This window comes from Physella acuta, unplaced genomic scaffold, assembly GCF_028476545.2.
Source record: "Physella acuta isolate Inbredline_101_S28 unplaced genomic scaffold, ASM2847654v3 ptg000636l, whole genome shotgun sequence".
In the NCBI taxonomy this organism is placed as follows: Eukaryota; Metazoa; Mollusca; class Gastropoda; family Physidae; genus Physella; species Physella acuta.
In genome coordinates this window covers 147,353-172,500 of record NW_026732155.1, presented here as the reverse complement: position 1 = coordinate 172,500, position 25,148 = coordinate 147,353, and the positions used below count along the sequence as shown (strand labels likewise).

The window sequence follows — 25,148 nt, the reverse complement described above, 5'->3', positions numbered from 1 at the left end:
TCAGACGTGTAAACACTTCAGCCAGCCAGCTCTATATGAATAAAGTTCTCTTGGCTGACCACTATCACAGCTTGTACATGAGAGACGCGGGAAGGCGTGAACTCTGACCCCGTAGGTTAACAACTGACCGCTGGCTTAATAAATACAGGACTATTATGGGGATATGAGTTTGGCGCGCGTTGATGCATATCAAAGATGTTTTTCCAACTTTGGATTGGTGTGAAATAGTTGGGACAGCCAGCACAGAACCATACGACTGTGGATAACAGCCAGAACAGAACCATACTAGATCTACCTGATTTGAGGGGAACATATTGTAGCCTGGTTTATGGGGAAACATGCTTCATCAAATAGTGGTCACGTGATGTTCTCGGTTGTTCTCTGTTGTTCCGCATGAGTTGGTGTGTAAAAATCACACGAAAACATTTACCCAAACTAACACAACAACAACCACAGTACACACGGGTTGTCAAAAGTTTGTGTGTTATTTACAAACATAATACACTCTTTTAAATACACATTTTAAATCATTTAAAACAGAACATACCCCATAGAACGATCATAGTTACATACCTTATAGAACTTTCTATCATATTTACATGTCACATATCTACACAAATAGCTGTCACTTTCCTCAAATTGAATTATTTTCTCTATAACAATAACTCAACTGGGTTAAGATAGCCATTTGATCAATTTTTTAATTAAAATTTCTATAATGCCCTTTAAAAAGTCGAATTTAAAACGTCACACTTTCTAAACAACCCCTCCCCTCCTACAGACATTGTTACTAAATTATAGCCCCACCCTCCCCGATTCAGTACCACACCACTTAAAAGTAAATGACATTACGTTCAGTGCAAGACAAAAAAGACAAGGCCAACTAACGAGCCCGTGAATGTTTCCAATCAATCTGATCCCAGACAGGTGCCAGAGCCCGTCTCTGGGCAAGTCAGACACTGACCAGCACGACATCTGGCGGTACAACACGGGGATCACGTGATCACATGGTGGTGTGGGGCTGGGTTGGGCCCGGTTGTTTTAATCTGGAATTAAATTCCAGCGTTCTCTCCGGGTTTTACTTCCTGTCTTGTTGTCGTAAACAACTACATTGTTAACAACCACATTGTTAACAACCACATTGGTGACAGCCACATTGTTAACAACCACATTGTTAACAACCACATTGTTAACAACCACATTGTTAACAACCATATTGTTAACACCATAATTGGTGACAACCACATTGTTAACAACCACATTGTCAACAATCACATTGTAAACAACCACATTGTTAACAACTATATTGTTACCACCCAGATCGTTAATAACCCCATTGTCAACAACCCCATTGTTAACAGCCCAACCCACCCACCCCCCCTACTCACCCCACACTAACCCCTAATTCTCCGACCCCCAGTGTGAGAAAACATAAGGCACACAAACCAAACAGTACTTCAATTAGTATTTCTAAAGGTTTTTATAAGTGAACATTTACAACTGTTTTATTTCATTAAACGATACAGCGAATATAAGCCAGTATAGCCTGTTGGTGCTTTTATGGGCTTATGGCGTTATATGGAATCGAACCCGAAATCCGAACTCTAGACTTTTGAGTTAGCTACCGTGCACATGACAATATGTGGTTAACTCATAAGGTTATAGTTTAAGTATTGTTCTAAACGATACTAGCGAATTTCGATACCCGCGAATTGATACCATTTCGTGACTTGCGATACAAGTGACTTGGAATGGATGCACGCTATAGGATTTGTCGGTAATTAGCAGCTAATTGACTTGCGCCGCTAATTGCTCCCTTGACATGATGCTGTGTGATCTGGCTAAAAGCATCGCCAGATTTGACCTGTCAATTTGTCACGTGACGATCTTTTGAGCTATAAATAGCTCAGTCTTGGCGATCTGTTTTCATTTTAATTTTAACTAGAAATAAAAAGATTGAGATGCGACTGGGTTTATGTCTAGAAGTAAAGAAGCATTTAACAGTAGACAAAACGAAGCGAAACCCGGTAAAATGTTTCCCAATGAAAGAGAAACAAGATTAGCGTACCACATTTTATTCAGAGGAAAGGGAAGATAATTGTATAAATATCTCCTGGTCTTTTTACGTTATTTGTTTCCCATTTGGTATTTTGTCTAGCTTATACGTTATATGTTTCCATTTGGTATTTTGTCTAGCTTATACGTTATTTGTTCACATTTGGTATTTTGTCTACCTTATACGTTATATGTTTCCACTTGGTATTTTGTCTACCTTATACGTTATATGTTTCCATTTGGTATTTTGTCTACCTTATACGTTATATGTTTCCATTTGGTATTTTGTCTACCTTATGCTTTGACCGAAACACCAACATGTTTTTATTAAACTCCCAAAACAAGTTTTGATAAAACTGAAATGGGCGTTGCTTACTCCCCCCCCCCTCACCCACCTGCTGTAAACAGCAATAGCGAGAAGATTGGCTGTGAACTCCGACCTACAATGTGAACGTGAGACTTCCTTCTTACCCCCCACTTACATAGCCCCAGTTCATAGTGCGTCTGTCAATGGATTGGGAATGTTTGTCCTGCTTATATCGGTTATAGACGTTAGTTGGTTGTTTACAGGCTGAAGGTAAGACAAGCTGCTTATATCGGTTATAGACGTTAGTTGGTTGTTTACAGGCTGAAGGTAAGACATCTTAGAGATAGGATATATGGTATTTAAGTAGTGTACGTAGATCTAGTACTTTATAAGGCTATATGACTTTTGTTCATGCTAAAGTCTATATTCATCTTTTTTAAATATTTATATTGTCCCACATATAATATGTAAATTATACAACATATGTATACAATATATGTATATTTTCATATATACATACGTACACACACATATGTATATATATATATATATATATATATATATATATATATATATATATATATATATATATATATATATATATAATACATATTAAATTCATCGTAAAGTTTAACTTAATAAACAAAATAATTAAGAAATTAACTTATATTTTCGGTCAAGCTTGGGTTTTTATCATTTGTTTACAATTACTCAGCGGGAATTTCCGTTGCCGAATGTGCTACAGTCTTATCAGAGCAATAAACGCTTTCTTCTGTTTAAATGAAAGCTTTAATGTTTGTAAACAAACCTTTCTTCAACTGTAGTAGAGCAGGGAAGTTTAATAGATCTACTTTGAAATGATAAAGAAAACGAGGAAACATATTCCTTAGATAACGTTTGGGACCAATTTAATAGTGAAACATTTGAAAGAGAATTAAAGCACGTTGAGATTAAGGTATTTGGGGGGGGGGGGGATCGAACTGCCTACCTATCTTACGACACACAACCTTCGTCCCTCCTTCACACATAACCTGCCTCCATCACGACACACAACCTACCTCCATCACGACACACAACCTACCTCCATCACGACACACAACCTACTGCCTACATCACGACACACAACCTGTCTCCATCACGACACACAACCTACCTCCATCACGACACACAACCTACCTCCATCACGACACACAACCTACCTCCATCACGACACACAACCTACCTCCATAACGACACACAACCTACCTCCATCACAAGACAACACCTACCTCCATAACGACACACACCCTACCTCCATCACGACACACAACCTACCTCCATCACGATTCACGACACACAACCTACCTCCATAACGACACACAACCTACTGCCTACATCACGACACACAACCTACCTCCATCACGACACACAACCTACCTCCATCACGATTCACGACACACAACCTACCTCCATCACGACACACAACCTACCTCCATCACGATTCACGACACACAACCTACCTCCATAACGACACACAACCTACTGCCTACATCACGACACACAACCTACCTCCATCACGATTCACGACACACAACCTACCTACATCACGACACACAACCTACCTCCATCACGACACACAACCTACCTCCATCACAAGACAACACCTACCTCCATAACGACACACAACCTACCTCCATGCCTCCATCACGACACACAACCTACCTCCATAACGACACACAACCTACCTCCAACACGACACACAACCTACCTCCATAACGACACACAACCTACCTCCATCACAAGACAACACCTACCTCCATCACGACACACAACCTACCTCCATAACGACACACAACCTACCTCCATCACAAGACAACACCTACCTCCATCACGACACACAACCTACCTCCATCACGACACACAACCTACCTCCATCACGACACACAACCTACCTCCATCACGACACACAACCTACCTCCATCACGACACACAACCTACCTCCATCACGACACACAACCTACCTCCATAACGACACACAACCTACCTCCATAACGACACACAACCTACCTCCATCACAAGACAACACCTACCTCCATAACGACACACAACCTACCTCCATCACAAGACAACACCTACCTCCATAACGACACACAACCTACCTCCATCACAAAACATCACCTACCTCCATAACGACACACAACCTACCTTAATCACAAGACAACACCTACCTCCATAACGACACACAACCTACCTCCATCACAAGACAACACCTACCTCCATAACGACACACAACCTACCTCCATCACGACACACAACCTACCTCCATCACGATTCACGACAAACAACCTACCTCCATCACGACACACAACCTACCTCCATCACGACACACAACCTACCTCCATAACGACACACAACCTACCTCCATAACGACACACAACCTACCTCCATCACAAGACAACACCTACCTCCATAACGACACACAACCTACCTCCATCACAAGACAACACCTACCTCCATAACGACACACAACCTACCTCCATCACAAGACAACACCTACCTCCATAACGACACACAACCTACCTCCATCACAAGACAACACCTACCTCCATAACGACACACAACCTACCTCCATCACGACACACAACCTACCTCCATCACGATTCACGACACACAACCTACCTCCATCACGACACACAACCTACCTCCATCACGACACACAACCTACCTCCATCACGACACACAACCTACCTCCATCACGACACACAACCTACCTCCATCACGACACACAACCTACTGCCTGACGCAAGACACATAATAACGCGTTAATTAAGTATACAACCACCGTCTAGGCCTTTCTCGTGTTTTGAATGGCTTTACAATTTTATCTTTACCTTCAGGGCGTCCCGCCTCGGTGAATGTAGATCTACCCTATCTCCAACCTACCACAAACCTACCTGGTATTACCATAATTTCTTACCTTACCTTTAATCTACCTGGTATTACCATAATCTCCAACCTACCATAAACCTACCTGGTATTACCATAATCTCCAACCTACCACAAACCTACCTGGTATTATATCTCCAACCTACCACAAACCTACCTGGTATTATATCTCCAACCTACCACAAACCTACCTGGTATTACCATAATCTCCAACTTACCACAAACCTACCTGGTATTACCATAATCTCCAACCTACCACAAACCTACCTGGTATTACCATAATGTCCAACCTACCATAAACCTACCTGGTATTACCATAATCTCCAACCTACCACAAACCTACCTGGTATTACCATAATCTCCAACCTACCACAAACCTACCTGGTATTACCATAATCTCCAACCTACCATAAACCTACCTGGTATTACCATAATCACCAACCTACCACAAACCTACCTGGTATTACCATAATGTCCAACCTACCACAAACCTACCTGGTATTACCATAATGTCCAACCTACCATAAACCTACCTGGTATTACCATAATGTCCAACCTACCATACACGTACCTGGTATTACCATAATCTGCAACCTACCACAAACCTACCTGGTATTACCATAATCTCCAACCTACCATAAACCTACCTGGTATTACCATAATCTCCAACCTACCACAAACCTACCTGGTATTACCATAATCTCCAACCTACCACAAACCTACCTGGTATTACCATAATCTCCAACCTACCACAAACCTACCTGGTATTACCATAATCACCAACCTACCACAAACCTACCTGGTATTACCATAATGTCCAACCTACCACAAACATACCTGGTATTACCATAATGTCCAACCTACCATACACCTACCTGGTATTACCATAATCTCCAACCTACCACAAACCTACCTGGTATTACCATAATCTCCAACCTACCACAAACCTACCTGGTATTACCATAATCTCCAACCTACCATAAACCTACCTGGTATTACCATAATCTCCAACCTACCACAAACCTACCTGGTATTACCATAATCTCCAATCTACCACAAACCTACCTGGTATTACCATAATGTCCAACCTACCATAAACCTACCTGGTATTACCATAATGTCCAACCTACCATAAACCTACCTGGTATTACCATAATCTCCAACCTACCACAAACCTACCTGGTATTACCATAATCTCCAACCTACAACAAACCTACCTGGTATTACCATAATGTCCAACCTACCATAAACCTACCTGGTATTACCATAATGTCCAACCTACCATAAACCTACCTGGTATTACCATAATCTGCAACCTACCACAAACCTACCTGGTATTACCATAATCTCCAACCTACCACAAATCTACCTGGTATTATCGTAACCTCTCCACCCCCCTACCACATGCCATGTTGCATGCTGATCTAAGAGAGTTCACACAAGAAAGCCGTTTAATTAAAGACCTTCATTTCACGACCTGTCTGTATAGATAAAAGGCTATTGTGTTTATTGTGAAGGTCTAGCGAATGTTTAAATCACCAATTTTAATTGATTATGCGGAGTCAAGCTACCGATTGATACGTGCTCAATAAGTCAAACGCTCATTTATACAGTCTAATATTGCTCTAGGTTTGTGCCTATAGGTTTGTATTATCATCGCGTGTTTAAACTTATCAGATGTGTAGATGACATATTGTTACCGTGTCAGGTGTGTAGATGACATATTGGTACCGTGTCAGGTGTGTAGATGTGTAACGTCCCCTATCTATCAGCCAAATAGAAGGTGAACGTCCCCGGATTCTTTTTTCGGGGTTATATGCAAATGCCTTACTGCTTAAATGGATGAATACTAACACAACGGCACACTAGGGCTCGAATTCGATGTCTAGGGGAAACTAGTGATACTATTGTAATTAACACTCATCCAATCTACATACAACCTTTAATCAGCGAACACAGTTGTGGCAGAACACATGGTGAAACTAGATAAAATATTTAATGTATAAAATATCAAAACCCAACTTACAAAATGTAGGAAAAAACACTATCACAGATTTCAACACTGCCTAATAATAGCCACAGGCCACACAACACTGCTATAGCTTCAAGAATTACTTGGCGACAAGTAATATTATACTAGAAGACTAAATCAACTTAAGAAAGCGTAGCACACACAGGACTTAAGTTCTCTCACGTTCAAATGGTCAGAATCTATTGCCGGACAATATGGACGGCTGCCTGATCAAGGTAAAACTGCCTGCGACAAGTCTCAAATGGAGACTCACAGATCACTCAAGGCCACTTGAGCTACTGTTATCGTGCTGGTTGTGTTTCCTATGGTGTGACACTTTACGTGGTTCTAACCACTAGGCCACTAGTGGTGTTCCTAACCACTATGCCACACTACTCGGCAGCAAGCCGAGTTTCTAAGCCACTAGACCACTAGGCACCATAGACTCTACTCAGTTTCTCACCGAGTATTCGAACCTCGGCCGCCGCCGTGACGCGCCGAGATCTTAGCCATTGAGCTATGGGGTAGTCATCTGACCAGAATCATTCAATCAGATCTTAATGGAAAATTTCTATGTTGCACAATCACTCCATATAAGGTATTATACAATGTCAAAATAAAAATAGAACCTGACTCGACCTAAGTAGGTCACATCCCCTCCCTTTTTGGAAGTGACAGATAGGTTCCACAAAACATACATAAGGAACCAATCTGGCAATGAAATAACAAAAATGTTTTACAAATGTAGGCAATCAAAATCATAAAACCAGATGAAAATATCCCTGAACATAAAAGGGAAGTAACTCAAACTTTTACAATTGGTGAAAGGGAAGTAACCCTTCAAAAAGTAATTATACATCAAAATCCCTCAGAAAAGGGTATTACAACATTTCCATGAGGATATTAAAAGTGGTAAACCCGCTAGGGTAAGACCTTTATTTCAATGACTAGCTACAATATCAACTGAGTCATGTGAGACATATTATTATAAAAGATTACATATAATCAAAAACCACCTTTAATTAAGGTTCACCTGAAAATAAACAAAATATTCAACAGGAAAGGAATTTTGAAAAAATCAAAAATCATACCACCCATCCTCATGTGAAAACACAACACTTGTGTATGGTCTTAATGAACCACAAAACATGTCACATGATCAATGTGTACAATAAGATTTTACATCCTTGACAAACAATCAGCCACAACATTATCACTACCCTTAATGTGTGAAATTTCCAGATTAAAATTTTGGAAATATAAGCACCATCTCAATATTCTTTGATTTGTCTGTCCTAACTTAGAGGTAAATTTCAGGGGATCATGGTCAGAAAACACTCTGACTGGATTGGTTGAAGAAGAGACATAGACTTCAAAATGTTGTAATGACAAAACCAAAGCTAAAGCCTCTTTTTCAATAGTAGAGTAATTCTTTTGGTTCTCATTTAACTTCCTGGAAAAAAAGGCAATGGGATGGTCAATGCCCATGTTGTCTTCTTGAAATAGGACTGAGCCAATGGCTAAGTTGCTAGCATCAATGGCAAGTTTAAAGGGCTTGCTGAAATCTGGCGCAGCCATAACAGGAGCATTAGATAAAAATGACTTAATGGTAAAAAAACTTCTTGACATTTGTCTGACCATTCAAACTCAACACCCTTTTTCAATAATGCAGTAAGAGGTTCAGCAATAGCTGAAAAGTTTTGACAGAACCGCCTATAGTAACCAGCCATCCCAAGGAACTTTTTGATTTCTTTACAATTTTTGGGAGGAGGTAACCTTACAATAGCATCTACTTTAGCTTCAATGGGCCGAACTTGGTTCGTTCCCACTTGATAACCCAAATAGGTAATTGAAGCTTTACAGAACTTGCATAAAAGGTGTTTTCTGTAAAGGTTTACAGTAGAATTAACTTCAGGCAATTTATGGCTTTCCTCTGTGGACAAATGCATAAGGTGGACATTCAAATTATCTAAAAAGGAAGAATTTACCAATTTTGGGGGTTTCAATTTATCATGTATCACATCATCAGAAACATTTGAACATACGGGTAAGGTAATCTTAGCTGTGGAATGAAAATTGTTACAATTATCATAATACTTTTTCAGTGAGTTAACATGATACACTGTCTGTTTCTTTCTTCTGTCGGGCGTATTGACCACATAGTTCAAATCACTTAATTTTGAATGCACAGTAAAGGGTCCACAATATCTCAAGGATAACGCATTGTTCAGATTAGGCACTAACACAAGAACTTTCTCGCCTGGATTGAATGTTCGTTTACAAGAACTCTTATCATACAGTCCTTTCATTTTCACTTGGGCCTTCCTTAAGTTCTTGTGAGCCATCTCGCACACAGCTTTCAGTCGAACGTGAAAATCGTCAAAGTTTTCCACAAGTTGATCGCTGGTACCTGTCCACCGTTCGTGTATCAGCTTCAGGGGACCACGGACAGAATGTCCAAACACAAGTTGAAAAGGAGAGTAACCTAAAGAGTCCTGGACACAGTCCCTCGCGGCGAAAATAATCCAAGGAACAGTCTCATCCCATTGGGTGTTACTGTTAGCGAACGTTCTTAGCATGGTTTTGAGGGTTTGGTGGAACCTCTCAAGTACGCCTTGAGACTGAGGGTGGTAGGCTGAGCTGGTGATGTGGGTAACGCCTAGCTTGGCTAGTGCTTCCTGAAAATGGTGACTGGTGAAGTTGCTGCCTTGATCTGTTTGCACGATTCTAGGTAATCCAAAGGTAGTGAAGAACCGGGTCATGGCTCTGACTACAGTCTTAGCCTTAATGTTCCGTAAGGGAATCGCCTCGGGAAAACGGGTACTTGAACACATAAAGGTAAGTAGGTACTCGTTGCCCGCCTTGGTTTTAGGCAAGGGACCTACACAGTCCATGACGATTTTAGAAAAGGGTTCTTCTAATACAGGAATCGGACTCAAAGGGGCCTTAGGAATTGTCTGGTTTGGCTTTCCGGCCAACTGACAGTTCGTGCAACTTTTACAGTAACGCGACACATCATTTCTCATTTTGGGCCAAAAGAACAGTTCTTTGATCTTCGCCGTCGTTTTAGAGACTCCTGGGTGCGCTGACATTGGATGGTCATGTGCCAGCTTAAGTATTTCATGCCGATAAGGTGGAGGGACCCACAGCTGGTTTTTACCCAACCATGGTTCGGCTGGTGAGGCATTCACTGGTATAGCGCGACGAAAGAAGAGGCCGTTCTCGGAGAAATATTCTCCAGCGTCAGATGATAGAGATTTTTCGACCGCTGCTTTGAGTTCCGCGTCGACTTGTTGAGCTTTAATGATGTCTTCCTGAGATATTCTCAGGGGTAAGCCCAGGCTTGTGTTTTCTGGAAGCATAGACTCCAATTTGGGAGTCGAATTTCTTGACGATGATGGCGGGTGTGGTTCAGACGTTATGTCAGCCAATTGTTTGGTCTGGCTCCTTGTCACCGCACATGCAGGATACAGTTCATTATCATTATCTGGAACTGTTGACAAAGGGTTTGAAACCGTACAGGGGTATACTTTGCTTCCCGCAAGGTCATTCCCTAGAAGTAGGTGTACTCCTGGGACAGGAATACTATCTATCACACCTAAAATGACCTCACCTTCGACGAGATGATGTTTCAGAGCAAACTTGTGTAAAGGGACGACAGTTGATTTTGTCCCCACTCCCTGGATAATGGAAATCCTTCCGGTGTTCGTCTCAGGTGTAATGTCCATTGAACTTTTCAAAAGGAGTGATTGTGACGCTCCTGTGTCTCTTAGGACGGTGATATTCCGCTGAGACAACGGATCACCTGGTTTGCTAATGATGGCTTCGGCAATAAAAGATGAAAAGTCAACTTTTCTCGATCCCTCGAGATCTGTAGACTCGGAAGAAACTGGATGGTGGCGAGAACAGTCAAAATGTGACTGCACATAATGTGTGGAGACTTGACTACCTTCTTGCGGACACTTAGGGTTAGCGTCCCTTGGAATTCTAGAGTTCATATTTGAACCGGCAGCTTGAGGGGGTAGAGCATAGTGCGCAGAAGTACGCACCACCTCTCTGTTAAATTGAAGACGTTTGTAACAGTCCTTGACATGATGACCAGGTCTTTTGCAGAACTGGCAAACTGCTCGACGATTGAGAGTTGATCTTGGTTTCTCTCTGGACTGTGATGCCTTCACGTATTGGCCAACAGGAGGATTGCTGCCAAAAAGGGGAAGCACGGGGTTGAGGCGGTTTCCTGACACTGGTGGTTTCTTATGCACCAACATATATGTGTCAGCCGACTCAGCAGCCTTCCGGATGTCAATTATCTTGTTATCCAGTATGTGTAGTCGTATCTCTTCAGGCAGGGACGATAGGAATTCTTCCCTTAGGATATGTGACCTGAGTTTCTCAAACTCAGAAACTTCCTCCGAGTGTAGCCACCTTGAAAATATTTTCTCCTTTTCAAAGAGAAATTCCACATATGATTGAGTGGGTAACTTGCGGAGTGTTCGGAATTTTGTCCGATAGGCCTCGGGCGTCAGTGCGTAGGCCTTCAAAATGGCAGTCTTGACCAAACTATAGTTATTTTGAACGTCGTGAGAGAGTGCCTGGTATGTTTTTGCAGCTTTCCCAGTAAGGACCGAGCTCAATAAAGCAGTAATGGAAGTTTCGGGCCATTCACATGTCTTCGCTAAACTCTCAAATGAGTTAAAGAAAACGACCAAATCTGTTTCATCAAATTTAGGAACTAATTTCCCAAATTTGGCAATCACTTGCCCTACCGACAACTTTTTTGGATCTACCAGAGAAGTGACATCACTAACTTGACCAAACTCTAATTCCAACCTCCTCTTATCTAAAGCAATTTTAGCCTCTAACTCCTGTTTCTCTAAAGCAACTTTCTCCTTCTCTAAAGCACTTTTAGTTTCAAACTCCTTTTCTTTTAACAAAAGCTCCCTCTCTTCTAGAGGTTTCTCCTCGCGAAGTAACACATCCGCCAACAAACTTTCATCAAATACACCTTCATTAATGAAATGAACAACAATTTTATCTCTCAACACCTCTGATTTCTGCGTAACAGAATAATCCAATTTCAATTCCTTAACAACACTAACCAAAACTTTTCTACTCAACTTTTCTACATCTTCAACCGTGGGATTAGCCAAAAAAGACTCCATAACACTAACTTTCAAAAACACAACAAGCCTAGATTCACTAACTTAACACTGAACGTTGGGCCGTGTACTTGACCTCTTCAATCTAGGACGACACGTCTGGCTATTGACCTAGATAATCCTAGCCTTGCGCGCGTTTCAATAACACGGCTTCACTGGATATAAACACAACTAAATCAAACTAAACTTAGTGCTTACTGATATAACCAACAACTGGAACGACAGATTAAATCTCGGCGAGCCCCCACTTTGTAACGTCCCCTATCTATCAGCCAAATAGAAGGTGAACGTCCCCGGATTCTTTTTTCGGGGTTATATGCAAATGCCTTACGGCTTAAATGGATGAATACTAACACAACGGCACACTAGGGCTCGAATTCGATGTCTAGGGGAAACTAGTGATACTATTGTAATTAACACTCATCCAATCTACATACAACCTTTAATCAGCGAACACAGTTGTGGCAGAACACATGGTGAAACTAGATAAAATATTTAATGTATAAAATATCAAAACCCAACTTACAAAATGTAGGAAAAAACACTATCACAGATTTCAACACTGCCTAATAATAGCCACAGGCCACACAACACTGCTATAGCTTCAAGAATTACTTGGCGACAAGTAATATTATACTAGAAGACTAAATCAACTTAAGAAAGCGTAGCACACACAGGACTTAAGTTCTCTCACGTTCAAATGGTCAGAATCTATTGCCGGACAATATGGACGGCTGCCTGATCAAGGTAAAACTGCCTGCGACAAGTCTCAAATGGAGACTCACAGATCACTCAAGGCCACTTGAGCTACTGTTATCGTGCTGGTTGTGTTTCCTATGGTGTGACACTTTACGTGGTTCTAACCACTAGGCCACTAGTGGTGTTCCTAACCACTATGCCACACTACTCGGCAGCAAGCCGAGTTTCTAAGCCACTAGACCACTAGGCACCATAGACTCTACTCAGTTTCTCACCGAGTATTCGAACCTCGGCCGCCGCCGTGACGCGCCGAGATCTTAGCCATTGAGCTATGGGGTAGTCATCTGACCAGAATCATTCAATCAGATCTTAATGGAAAATTTCTATGTTGCACAATCACTCCATATAAGGTATTATACAATGTCAAAATAAAAATAGAACCTGACTCGACCTAAGTAGGTCACAGATGACATATTGTTACTGTGTCAGGTGTGTAGATGACATATTGGTACCGTGTCAGGTGTGTAGATGACATATTGTTCCCGTGTCAGATGTGTAGATGACATATTGTTACCGTGTCAGGTGTGTAGATGACATATTGGTACCGTGTGTATAGATAACATATTGGTACCGTGTCAGGTGTGTAGATGACATATTGGTACCGTGTCAGGTGTATAGATAACATATTGGTACCGTGTCAGGTGTGTAGATGACATATTGGTACCGTGTCAGGTGTGTAGATGACATATTGGTACCGTGTCAGGTGTGTAGATGACATATTGTTACCGTGTGTGTAAATGACATATTGTTACCGTGTGTGTAGATGACATATTGTTACAGTCTCAGGTGTGTAGATGACACATTGGTACCGTGTGTTTAGATGACATATTATTCCCGTGTCAGGTGTGTAGATGACATATTGTTACCGTGTGTGTAGATGACATATTGTTACCGTGTGTGTAGATGACATATTGTTACAGTCTCAGGTGTGTAGATGACACATTGGTACCGTGTGTTTAGATGACATATTATTCCCGTGTCAGGTGTGTAGATGACATATTGTTACCGTGTCAGGTGTGTAGATGACATATTAGTACCGTGTCAGGTGTGTAGATGACATATTTTTCCCGTGTCAGGTGTGTAGATGACATATTAGTACCGTGTCAGGTGTGTAGATGACATATTGTTACAGTCTCAGGTGTGTCGATGACATATTGTTACCGTGTGTGTAGATGACATATTGTTACCATGTGTGTAGATGACATATTGTTACAGTCTCAGGTGTGTAGATGACACATTGGTACCGTGTCAGGTGTGTAGATGACATATTTTTCCCGTGTCAGGTGTGTAGATGACATATTAGTACCGTGTCAGGTGTGTAGATGACATATTGTTACAGTCTCAGGTGTGTCGATGACATATTGTTACCGTGTGTGTAGATGACATATTGTTACCATGTGTGTAGATGACATATTGTTACCGTGTCAGGTGTGTAGATGACACATTGGTACCGTGTCAGGTGTGTAGATGACATATTGTTACCGTGTCAAATGTGTAGATGACATATTGTTACCGTGTCAAATGTGTAGATGACATATTGTCACCGAGTCAGGTGTGTAGATGACATATTGTTCCCGTGTCAGGTGTGTAGATGACATATTGTTACCGTGTCAAATGTGTAGATGACATATTATTACCGTGTCAAATGTGTAGATGACATATTATTACTGTGTCAGCCGGTGCATACAAGACGAATGGCTCCTGTGTTTTCACACGCCGGAAACCACCAGGTATGTGTCATAGGGTCTCCTGTAGACGTAATCACCGGCCGTATCAGTTCCCTCCCCTTTTCTCCATGTCAATATTGATCAAATGTGGGCTTTAAGTTTGTGGACCTTCATACACTCATTCATAAGGGCGGTGTGGGCGGGGTGTGTGGGATGGGCTCAGGGGGTGGGGATAAGTTCTGACATAAAGCATTAGATCTAGTTAGTCTTGTGATGTTTGAGGAAAAGTTCTGACATAAATAAGTTAGATCTAGCTAGTTGTGTGATCAGTGAGGAATAAGTTCTTACTTAAAGCGTTAGATCTAGTTAGTCTTGTGATGTTTGAGGAATAAGTTCTTACTTAAAGCGTTAGATCTAGTTAGTCTTGTGATGTTTGAGGAATAAGTTCTTACTTAAAGCGTTAGATCTAGTTAGTCTTGTGATGTTTGAGGAATAAGTTCTTACTTAAAGCGTTAGATCTAGTTAGTCTTGTGATGTTTGAGGAATAAGTTCTTACTTAAAGCGTTAGATCTAGTTAGTCTTGTGATGTTTGAGGAATAAGTTCTTACTTAAAGCGTTAGATCTAGTAAGTCTTGTGATGTTTGAGGAATAAGTTCTTACTTAAAGCGTTAGATCTAGTTAGTCTTGTGATGTTTGAGGAATAAGTTCTTACTTAAAGCGTTAGATCTAGTTAGTCTTGTGATGTTTGAGGAATAAGTTCTTACTTAAAGCGTTAGATCTAGTTAGTCTTGTGATGTTTGAGGAATAAGTTCTTACTTAAAGCGTTAGATCTAGTTAGTCTTGTGATGTTTGAGGAATAAGTTCTTACTTAAAGCGTTAGATCTAGTTAGTCTTGTGATGTTTGAGGAATAAGTTCTTACTTAAAGCGTTAGATCTAGTTAGTCTTGTGATGTTTGAGGAATAAGTTCTTACTTAAAGCGTTAGATCTAGTTAGTCTTGTGATGTTTGAGGAATAAGTTCTTACTTAAAGCGTTAGATCTAGTTAGTCTTGTGATGTTTGAGGAATAAGTTCTTACTTAAAGCGTTAGATCTAGTTAGTCTTGTGATGTTTGAGGAATAAGTTCTTACTTAAAGCGTTAGATCTAGTTAGTCTTGTGATGTTTGAGGAATAAGTTCTTACTTAAAGCGTTAGATCTAGTTAGTCTTGTGATGTTTGAGGAATAAGTTCTTACTTAAAGCGTTAGATCTAGTTAGTCTTGTGATGTTTGAGGAATAAGTTCTTACTTAAAGCGTTAGATCTAGTTAGTCTTGTGATGTTTGAGGAATAAGTTCTTACTTAAAGCGTTAGATCTAGTTAGTCTTGTGATGTTTGAGGAATAAGTTCTTACTTAAAGCGTTAGATCTAGTTAGTCTTGTGATGTTTGAGGAATAAGTTCTTACTTAAAGCGTTAGATCTAGTTAGTCTTGTGATGTTTGAGGAATAAGTTCTTACTTAAAGCGTTAGATCTAGTTAGTCTTGTGATGTTTGAGGAATAAGTTCTTACTTAAAGCGTTAGATCTAGTTAGTCTTGTGATGTTTGAGGAATAAGTTCTTACTTAAAGCGTTAGATCTAGTTAGTCTTGTGATGTTTGAGGAATAAGTTCTTACTTAAAGCGTTAGATCTAGTTAGTCTTGTGATGTTTGAGGAATAAGTTCTTACTTAAAGCGTTAGATCTAGTTAGTCTTGTGATGTTTGAGGAATAAGTTCTTACTTAAAGCGTTAGATCTAGTTAGTCTTGTGATGTTTGAGGAATAAGTTCTTACTTAAAGCGTTAGATCTAGTTAGTCTTGTGATGTTTGAGGAATAAGTTCTTACTTAAAGCGTTAGATCTAGTTAGTCTTGTGATGTTTGAGGAATAAGTTCTTACTTAAAGCGTTAGATCTAGTTAGTCTTGTGATGTTTGAGGAATAAGTTCTTACTTAAAGCGTTAGATCTAGTTAGTCTTGTGATGTTTGAGGAATAAGTTCTTACTTAAAGCGTTAGATCTAGTTAGTCTTGTGATGTTTGAGGAATAAGTTCTTACTTAAAGCGTTAGATCTAGTTAGTCTTGTGATGTTTGAGGAATAAGTTCTTACTTAAAGCGTTAGATCTAGCTAGTTTTGTGATCAGTGAGGAATAAGTTCTGACATAAAGCGTTAGATCTAGATAGTTGTGTGCACTGAATACATTCTGACTTACAGCATTAGATCTAGTTAGTTAGTCTTGTGATACGCGAAGAATAAGTTCTGACATAAAGCGCTAGTTTTGTGAAGAACGAGCAAAGTAGTGTGACATCAACTTCGTAACTTCGCACTAAGTTCAGCCGTGTAGGTAAGTTTTTCTAATCCTGTTAATGCCTTTGTTTTTTTTTATAAATACTTTTCTAACCCGGCTAACATTATACAGAGGCCTACACACTTTAACACTTTTTTAATTCATAAAATTTTGTATAGGCCCATTTGAATTTTCAATTGGCATGTACAGAATCGACCTGGGGAGCCTTTTGTCACAGCCTTTTCGACGGCTGATATATATATATATATATGTGCTTTTCTTTCACCCCCCCCCCCCCGTTCCTCACGTATTGACCGAGTCAAGGTTAGGCCTGTACTGTCAATGTTAGTTGTATCAAGTGTCATTAAGTGTACATAAAAACATGCGATCTTGTCACAATAACCACATAATGACTCGTCACATAAACATACGGGCTTATCTTATGTTTTTATGAGCGTGACATTTTCAATTGCCTTGGTCTACATATGTGATATGGTCTTATCTATCTAATTCATTCTCTCTCTACAACATTGTTGGGCCGATGTTTTACAAACCTGTCGTCAGAGTTATCATCTACGTCGTTTCTTATGCGTGTACAGCGCCACTAATTAAAGACAGTCCTTACAATACAGACTGGGTGGGTGGGGGAGGGGGGGGGTCTCGTGTGTTGATTTAACCTCATTGACAGGCAAGTGTAATCTTGACAGTTGGGTGATACAAAATTGTAATGAAAACATCGCAATCCTGGGGGTGTGGTCAAGTTTACATCGCTCTAAATGTGAAGTGCAAAATCTACGTACAGGAAAAAACAAATTTTACCATCAAAAGATTTTATTGACTTATAATGTCAAGACAAACGGCTGACTGACCAAAGGTGTACAGTTCTAGGACTGACAATAACAAAAGGCCGACAGCTCTAGAGCCTTACCCTAAACAAAACAAGCTACTCGTCAATGTTTACTCTCAGACAGCCTTTATGCAAGACCCATTCATGTATCAACTCTGACCACTCTAAACATGCAGTAGTTGCGATACAGTCTGGTCAGTCGGCGCGGGGAATCAGCTGTTGTATGATGGTAAAAGTTGTAGATAAAAGCTGGATACACACCGACCCACAAACACACCGACCCACAAACAAACCAACACACGAACACACCGACTCACAAACAAACCAACACACGAACACACCAACACACGAACACACCGACTCACAAACAAACCAACACACGAACACACCGACTCACAAACAAACCAACACACGAACACACCAACCTATCGCGCTAATGGCTGCCGTAGTTTCCGCTTGTAGGGCCGCTAAGTACCACCAAAAAATCTGCTGCTATAATTAGACGGTTAAAGTGTCGGACACTTGATGGTAAGTCGGACACTCGTAAGACACGTCGGCTGATTGTTTTTCTTCAAACTGTCGTGATAGTGACTTCAAACATCGGTGACTGTTTTGTTATTTGATTAGAGGTGACCTACCTAAATGTCTTGACATTAATGACCTGAAGTTAATGACATGACATTAATGACCTGCAGGTCATTAACGTCAGGTCATTAATGACTTGTCATTAATGACCTGACGTTAATGACCTGACCAACCCACGAAACATTTGTCGAAATATTGGCCTGTGGAAAAACAGTTTCTATTTGTGTGGTGTGTGTGTGTGTGTGTGTGTTATAACGGAAGAGATTGATTAGGCCATCTAACCTTCCATAGCGCCAGTGACAATCTACCCTCCCATAGCGCCAGTGACAATCTACCCTCCCATAGCGCCAGTGACAATCTACCCTCCCATAGAGCCATACACAATCTATCCTCCAATAGCGCCAGTGACAATCTACCATCCCATAGAGCCATACACAATCTACCCTCCCATAGAGCCATACACAATCTATCCTCCCATAGCGCCAGTGACAATCTACCCCCCCATAGAGCCATACACAATCTACCATCCCATAGCGCCAGTGACAATCTACCCCCCCCCCCCATAGAGCCATACACAATCTACCATCCCATAGCGCCAGTGACAATCTACCATCCCATAGAGCCATACACAATCTACCCCCCCATAGAGCCATACACAATCTACCCTCCCATAGCGCCAGTGACAATCTACCCTCCCATAGCGCCAGTGACAATCTACCCTCCAATAGCGCCAGTGACAATCTACCCTCCAATAGCGCCAGTGACAATCTACCCCCCCCCCCATAGCGCCAGTGACAATCTACCCTCCCATAGCGCCAGTGACAATCTACCCTCCCATAGCGCCAGTGACAACCTACCCCCCCATAGCGCCAGTGACAATCTACCCTCCCATAGCGCCAGTGACAATCTACCCTCCAATAGCGCCAGTGACAATCTACCCTCCAATAGCGCCAGTGACAATCTACCCCCCCCCCATAGCGCCAGTGACAATCTACCCTCCCATAGCGCCAGTGACAATCTACCCTCCCATAGCGCCAGTGACAATCTACCCCCCCATAGCGCCAGTGACAATCTACCCCCCCCCCCCATAGCGCCAGTGACAATCTACCCTCCCATAGCGCCAGTGACAATCTACCCTCCCATAGCGCCAGTGACAATCTACCCCCCCCCCCCCATAGCGCCAGTGACAATCTACCCCCCCATAGCGCCAGTGACAATCTACCCTCCAATAGCGCCAGTGATAATCTACATTCCCATAGAGCCATACACAATCTACCCTCCCATAGCGCCAGTGACAATCTACCCTCCCATAGAGCCATACACAATCTATCCTCCAATAGCGCCAGTGACAATCTACCATCCCATAGAGCCATACACAATCTACCCTCCAATAGCGCCAGTGACAATCTACCATCCCATAGCGCCAGTGACAATCTACCATCCCATAGAGCCATACACAATCTACCCTCCCATAGCGCCAGTGACAATCTACCCTCCCATAGCGCCAGTGACAATCTACCCTCCAATAGCGCCAGTGATAATCTACATTCCCATAGAGCCATACACAATCTACCCTCCAATAGCGCCAGTGACAATCTACCATCCCATAGCGCCAGTGACAATCTACCATCCCATAGAGCCATACACAATCTACCCTCCCATAGCGCCAGTGACAATCTACCATCCCATAGCGCCAGTGACAATCTACCCTCCCATAGAGCCATACACAATCTACCCTCCCATAGAGCTATACACAATCTACCATCCCATAGCGCCAGTGACAATCTACCCTCCCATAGAGCCATACACAATCTACCCTCCCATAGAGCCATACACAATCTACCCTCCCATAGAGCCATACACAATCTACCCTCCCATAGAGCTATACACAATCTACCATCCCATAGAGCCATACACAATCTACCCTCCCATAGCGCCAGTGACAATCTACCATCCCATAGCGCCAGTGACAATCTACCCTCCCATAGAGCTATACACAATCTACCATCCCATAGCGCCAGTGACAATCTACCCTCCCATAGAGCTATACACAATCTACCCTCCCATAGCGCCAGTGACAATCTACCCTCCCATAGAGCCATACACAATCTACCCCCCCATAGAGCCATACACAATCTACCCTCCCATAGCGCCAGTGACAATCTACCCTCCCATAGCGCCAGTGACAATCTACCATCCCATAGCGCCAGTGACAATCTACCCTCCCATAGAGCCAGTGACAATCTACCCTCCCATAGAGCCATACACAATCTACCATCCCATAGAGCCATACACAATCTACCCTCCCATAGCGCCAGTGACAATCTACCCTCCCATAGAGCCATACACAATCTACCATCCCATAGAGCCATACACAATCTACCCTCCCATAGCGCCAGTGATAATCTACCCTCCCATAGCGCCAGTGACAATCTACCATCCCATAGCGCCAGTGACAATCTACCCTCCCATAGCGCCAGTGATAATCTACCCTCCCATAGCGCCAGTGTAAACTACCATCCCATAGCGCCTAACATTGCCAACAGACCAAATGCTTGACATCCCAGCAAATGAAAAAAACAACATACAAGAAAAAATGCACAAACTCATCAAATTGCAAATAACAGTCTGTCTAAATAATAATCTATCTTAATTATCTTCTATCCACCTCAGAAATAACAAAACAAATCTCAGATAATCCCAACGTAATCCACGATGCAGCACTTCACCTAAATCTGTGTGATAGGTTGATCGATCGTGGTTTTATAATTTGGTTTGGGCTGAATTTTGATCTGTCTAAGGCTATATGGGTGACATGACATTTTAATCTCTATCTGGCTATATGGACATGACATTTTAGATGTAATCTCTATCTGGCTATATGGACATGACATTTTAGATGTAATCTCTATCTGGCTATATGGGTGACATGACATTTTAATCTCTATCTGGCTATATGGACATGACATTTTAGATGTAATCTCTATCTGGCTATATGGACATGACATTTTAGATGTAATCTCTATCTGGCTATATGGGTGACATGACATTTTAGATGTAATCTCTATCTGGCTATATGGGTGACATGACATTTTAGATGTAATCTCTATCTGGCTATATGGGTGACATGACATTTTAGATGTAATCTCTATCTGGCTATATGGACATGACATTTTAGATGTAATCTCTATCTGGCTATATGGGTGACATGACATTTTAGATGTAATCTCTATCTGGCTATATGAACATGACATTTTAATATCTATCTGGCTATATGGTTGACATGACATTTTAGATATAATCTCTAATTGGCTATATGGCAGACATCACAAAAGTAGTTGTACATCTGGCTAAACAAATCATAAATCTGTGTAACAATTGACAGTTGACCATAAATCTATGTAGCTATTGGGAGTCGACCATAAATCTATGTAGCTATTGGGAGTCGACGATAAATCAATGTAGCTATTGGGAGTTTGACCATAAATCTATGTAAATATCGGCAGAGAATTAAAATCTTTTTACTAGTTTACAAGACACGTATCCTAGCGTCTTTGCCGTAAAAAAATCTTGCTAGTCTACCCGACACATATCTGATCGTCTTTGCCGTAAAAAAAAATCTTGCAGTAAAACTGTAAGTGATGAACAAACATCCCCCCCCCCTGATCTAATACCACAGTGAATGTAATGATGGCCGACAGGTAAACATGAGCTGGCTCTCCTTACACGAATACTTTATGCTAATGTTCTGATTACATCTTTACGCAATGGGCCAACGGTAACACAAGCTCGAGAGAGGGGCATGAATATGATTATCTCAGATAGAGAGATTATCTCAGGTAGAACAGGATTATGATAATCTCGGAAAGTCAGGAGTGAGATTACCTCAGACAAGAGTAGCATTGAAACATTCCTGGGACCCACATTGTCGGAGAACTGGAAGATAGGAGTCAAGATTTTTTGACGGAAGGTTCACGGTCGGGTAAACAGAGAACTCGCACTTGTTGGTCGGGAAAATTGTTCAGCAGTAGATAAATGTAGTCAGTAAAGTTGTTTAAAGTAAGTATTGTTAGGTTTCTAGCGTGTTCAATTTTAGCTCTTTTTTCGCTTTCTGAAGTTCATGCGATATTACACGACAAAATAGCCTTCTAGCGCTGCTGTAAATGTTTACATTTAGGTTTTTTTCACTTTCGTTTTTGATAAAAATAGGATCGTACCAGAGAGATGAAATCACCAGATTGTTATGGTAACAATGTCTGTTTGGTTTTAGTTGGGTTTAATCGAATGTTTTTTAAAAAAATGTCTCATTATGTAGTTTTATGAAGGAAAAAAACTACTTTTGTGGTGCTCTGCTCGTCATTTTTGTCCGACCAAACTTTGGGTTGTCCACCCTGTTCATTCACGCGCAGATCAAACTTTATGTGCACACGAATTCAAGTCATTGTTTGGTTTTTTTTGGACATTACGTCGACAGGCTAATCATATTTAAGGACATCTAGAAGCAGGATCGGATATTTTAACGGGAAGTGACGTCATGTTTCTTGTACATACACGCAGACTTTGCTGACATTTCCGTCTGTAGTGCACATCTAAACACAGTACAGTCTGTCGTACACATTTGAAAACGGTACAATCTTTCTTCTCCACAACAAATGACGGTATAACATTTCTTCTCCACAACAATTGACGGTATAACTTTTCTTCTCCACAACAAATGACGGTATAACATTTCTTCTCCACAACAAATGACGGTATAACCTTTCTTCTCCACAACAAATGACGGTATAACCTTTCTTCTCCACAACATATGACGGTATAACCTTTCTTCTCCACAACAAATGACGGTATAACCTTTCTTCTCCGCAACATATGACGGTGTAACCTTTATTCTCCACAACAAATGACGGTTTAACATTTCTTCTATCAGACAGTAACATAAAGTAACAAAAGACGATGACGTATTTCCTCTACTTCGCCAATGTCTGACTCTAAACGTCAACATCCGTTAACTGGCCTAAGCACAAAGATGACGTGTGACGACAGTCTGTAATGCTAAAGGTACTTGTCCTCTTGACCTCAGTGCTGGGTGTGGAAGTACTGAGTGGCCAGGTTAGATCCTTAATGTCGTCACATTGCTTCTGGATGCATATATGTATATATATATATATATATATATATATATATATATATATATATATATATATATATATATATATATATAATAAGCTAGAAAGCCAGAAGACTTTTTAACACTAGATAAGATAAACTACATATAAATTACTTAATATATATATATATATATATATATATATATATATATATATATATATATATAATAAGCTAGAAAGCCAGAAGACTTTTTAACACTAGATAAGATAAACTACATATAAATTACTTAACTACTAGTTTTATATGCCCTCGCCACGTTAAATTCCTATATAATCGCCATCAAGCGCTTAATGGGTTGGGTGTAATTACGGACGACAAAGCTAGCTGTTCACAATAGAAAACGGACATAGATGTAGATCTACATCTACACGGAACTTTGAAAGGATGCATTAGTTTAAAATACATTTTTTAAACAATGTGTCGCCTGAGTTTAAGTACAAAGCGTGGATTCGTCACAGGTTGTGTTGATGCTTTCATGTGTTTAAATGAACAATATAAAATGAACAATATAAAATGTACAATATAAAATGTACAAAATATTTGACCTTTTGGGGGTCAGGGGGATCAGTGCACATGCTTTTGTTATAAGAACAAAAGAACAACAGACATGCTAAACTATTAAGTCTTTATATTGAAAGCAGACTTGTTGAAAAGATTAAACCAAAGGGTCACCGTGACATTTGGCATAACTCGGACACCTCGCTTACCCAAACACTGACCACATCCCGCGACAACAGCGAGAGTCACGAAGTCCGACACGTGATTAAACCCCGGCCTCCCATTTGTCCATTTCTCGCCGCTCGCGTGTCGTCGGCTGAAGATTGGCTGATCAGACGGTGGCTTTGTGTGAGGTTCGTGTTCAAAGTGATCCCACCGCCACACACCTCACCCCCACACCTCACACACACACTGCACTGCCCCCCACACACACCTTACCCCACACCTCACATACACTGCACTGCCCCCTCACACACACACACACACTTAAGCACTATAATAGTTTTCTTTGTTGGTAAAGAACTAGCAGTAGTCATCTGAGTGGGCCACTGTATCCATCTACCTACTTTCATCGTCTCTTTCTATCCAAGTGTAATGGCGAGCAGATAAAGTGTAAGGTAAATTTAGTAGGGACAAAAATTATATTTATAACCACTGTATAATAAAAGAAGAACGAAAATTAAAGTTGACTTCTTAAAACAAACTCAGTGATTACAAATGTTAATGTGGTAGGCCTACATACAATCAAGATCGCGAATGTACTTAACAAATCCGGGTAAATTTACAGGTTTTGGATCCTATAATCCAGACTGTGTTTTCTTCTTGTGGATTAGTAATTGGATAAATAAGGATACACTTTCGACAAACTTCAC

The 25,148-nt window shown here is 41.0% G+C and overlaps 2 protein-coding genes across 5 annotated transcripts in view; both read left to right on the top strand.

Annotated features, from left to right (window-relative positions):
- Nucleotides 1–2,555: 2,555 nt before the first annotated feature.
- Nucleotides 2,556–25,148, top strand: part of LOC131948291 (uncharacterized) — a 28,050-nt gene continuing 5,457 nt past the window's right edge. Inside the window, exon 1 of one of the 4 annotated variants that reach the window (XM_059309843.1) lies at nucleotides 2,556–2,632. The gene's annotated coding sequence lies outside the window, so the exon portion shown is untranslated. Of the gene's footprint in view, nucleotides 2,690–17,011; nucleotides 17,235–25,148 lie in introns of those variants that run through there. The other 3 variants (XM_059309841.1, XM_059309844.1, XM_059309842.1) reach the window with 3 other exon arrangements.
- On the top strand, nucleotides 18,461–21,121 carry LOC131948288 (uncharacterized). The gene is made up of 2 exons (XM_059309833.1): nucleotides 18,461–18,482; nucleotides 19,842–21,121. The coding sequence occupies exons 1-2, from the start codon at nucleotides 18,461–18,463 to the stop codon at nucleotides 21,119–21,121; spliced, it is 1,302 nt and encodes a 433-aa protein (XP_059165816.1).

Coding starts and splice junctions, on each gene's coding strand:
- LOC131948288 (XM_059309833.1), top strand. CDS start 18,461: ATGGCTGCCGTAGTTTCCGCTT. Junction 18,483..19,841: donor GGCTGCCGTAGTTTCCGCTT/GTAGGGCCGCTA, acceptor ACCCTCCAATAG/CGCCAGTGATAATCTACATT.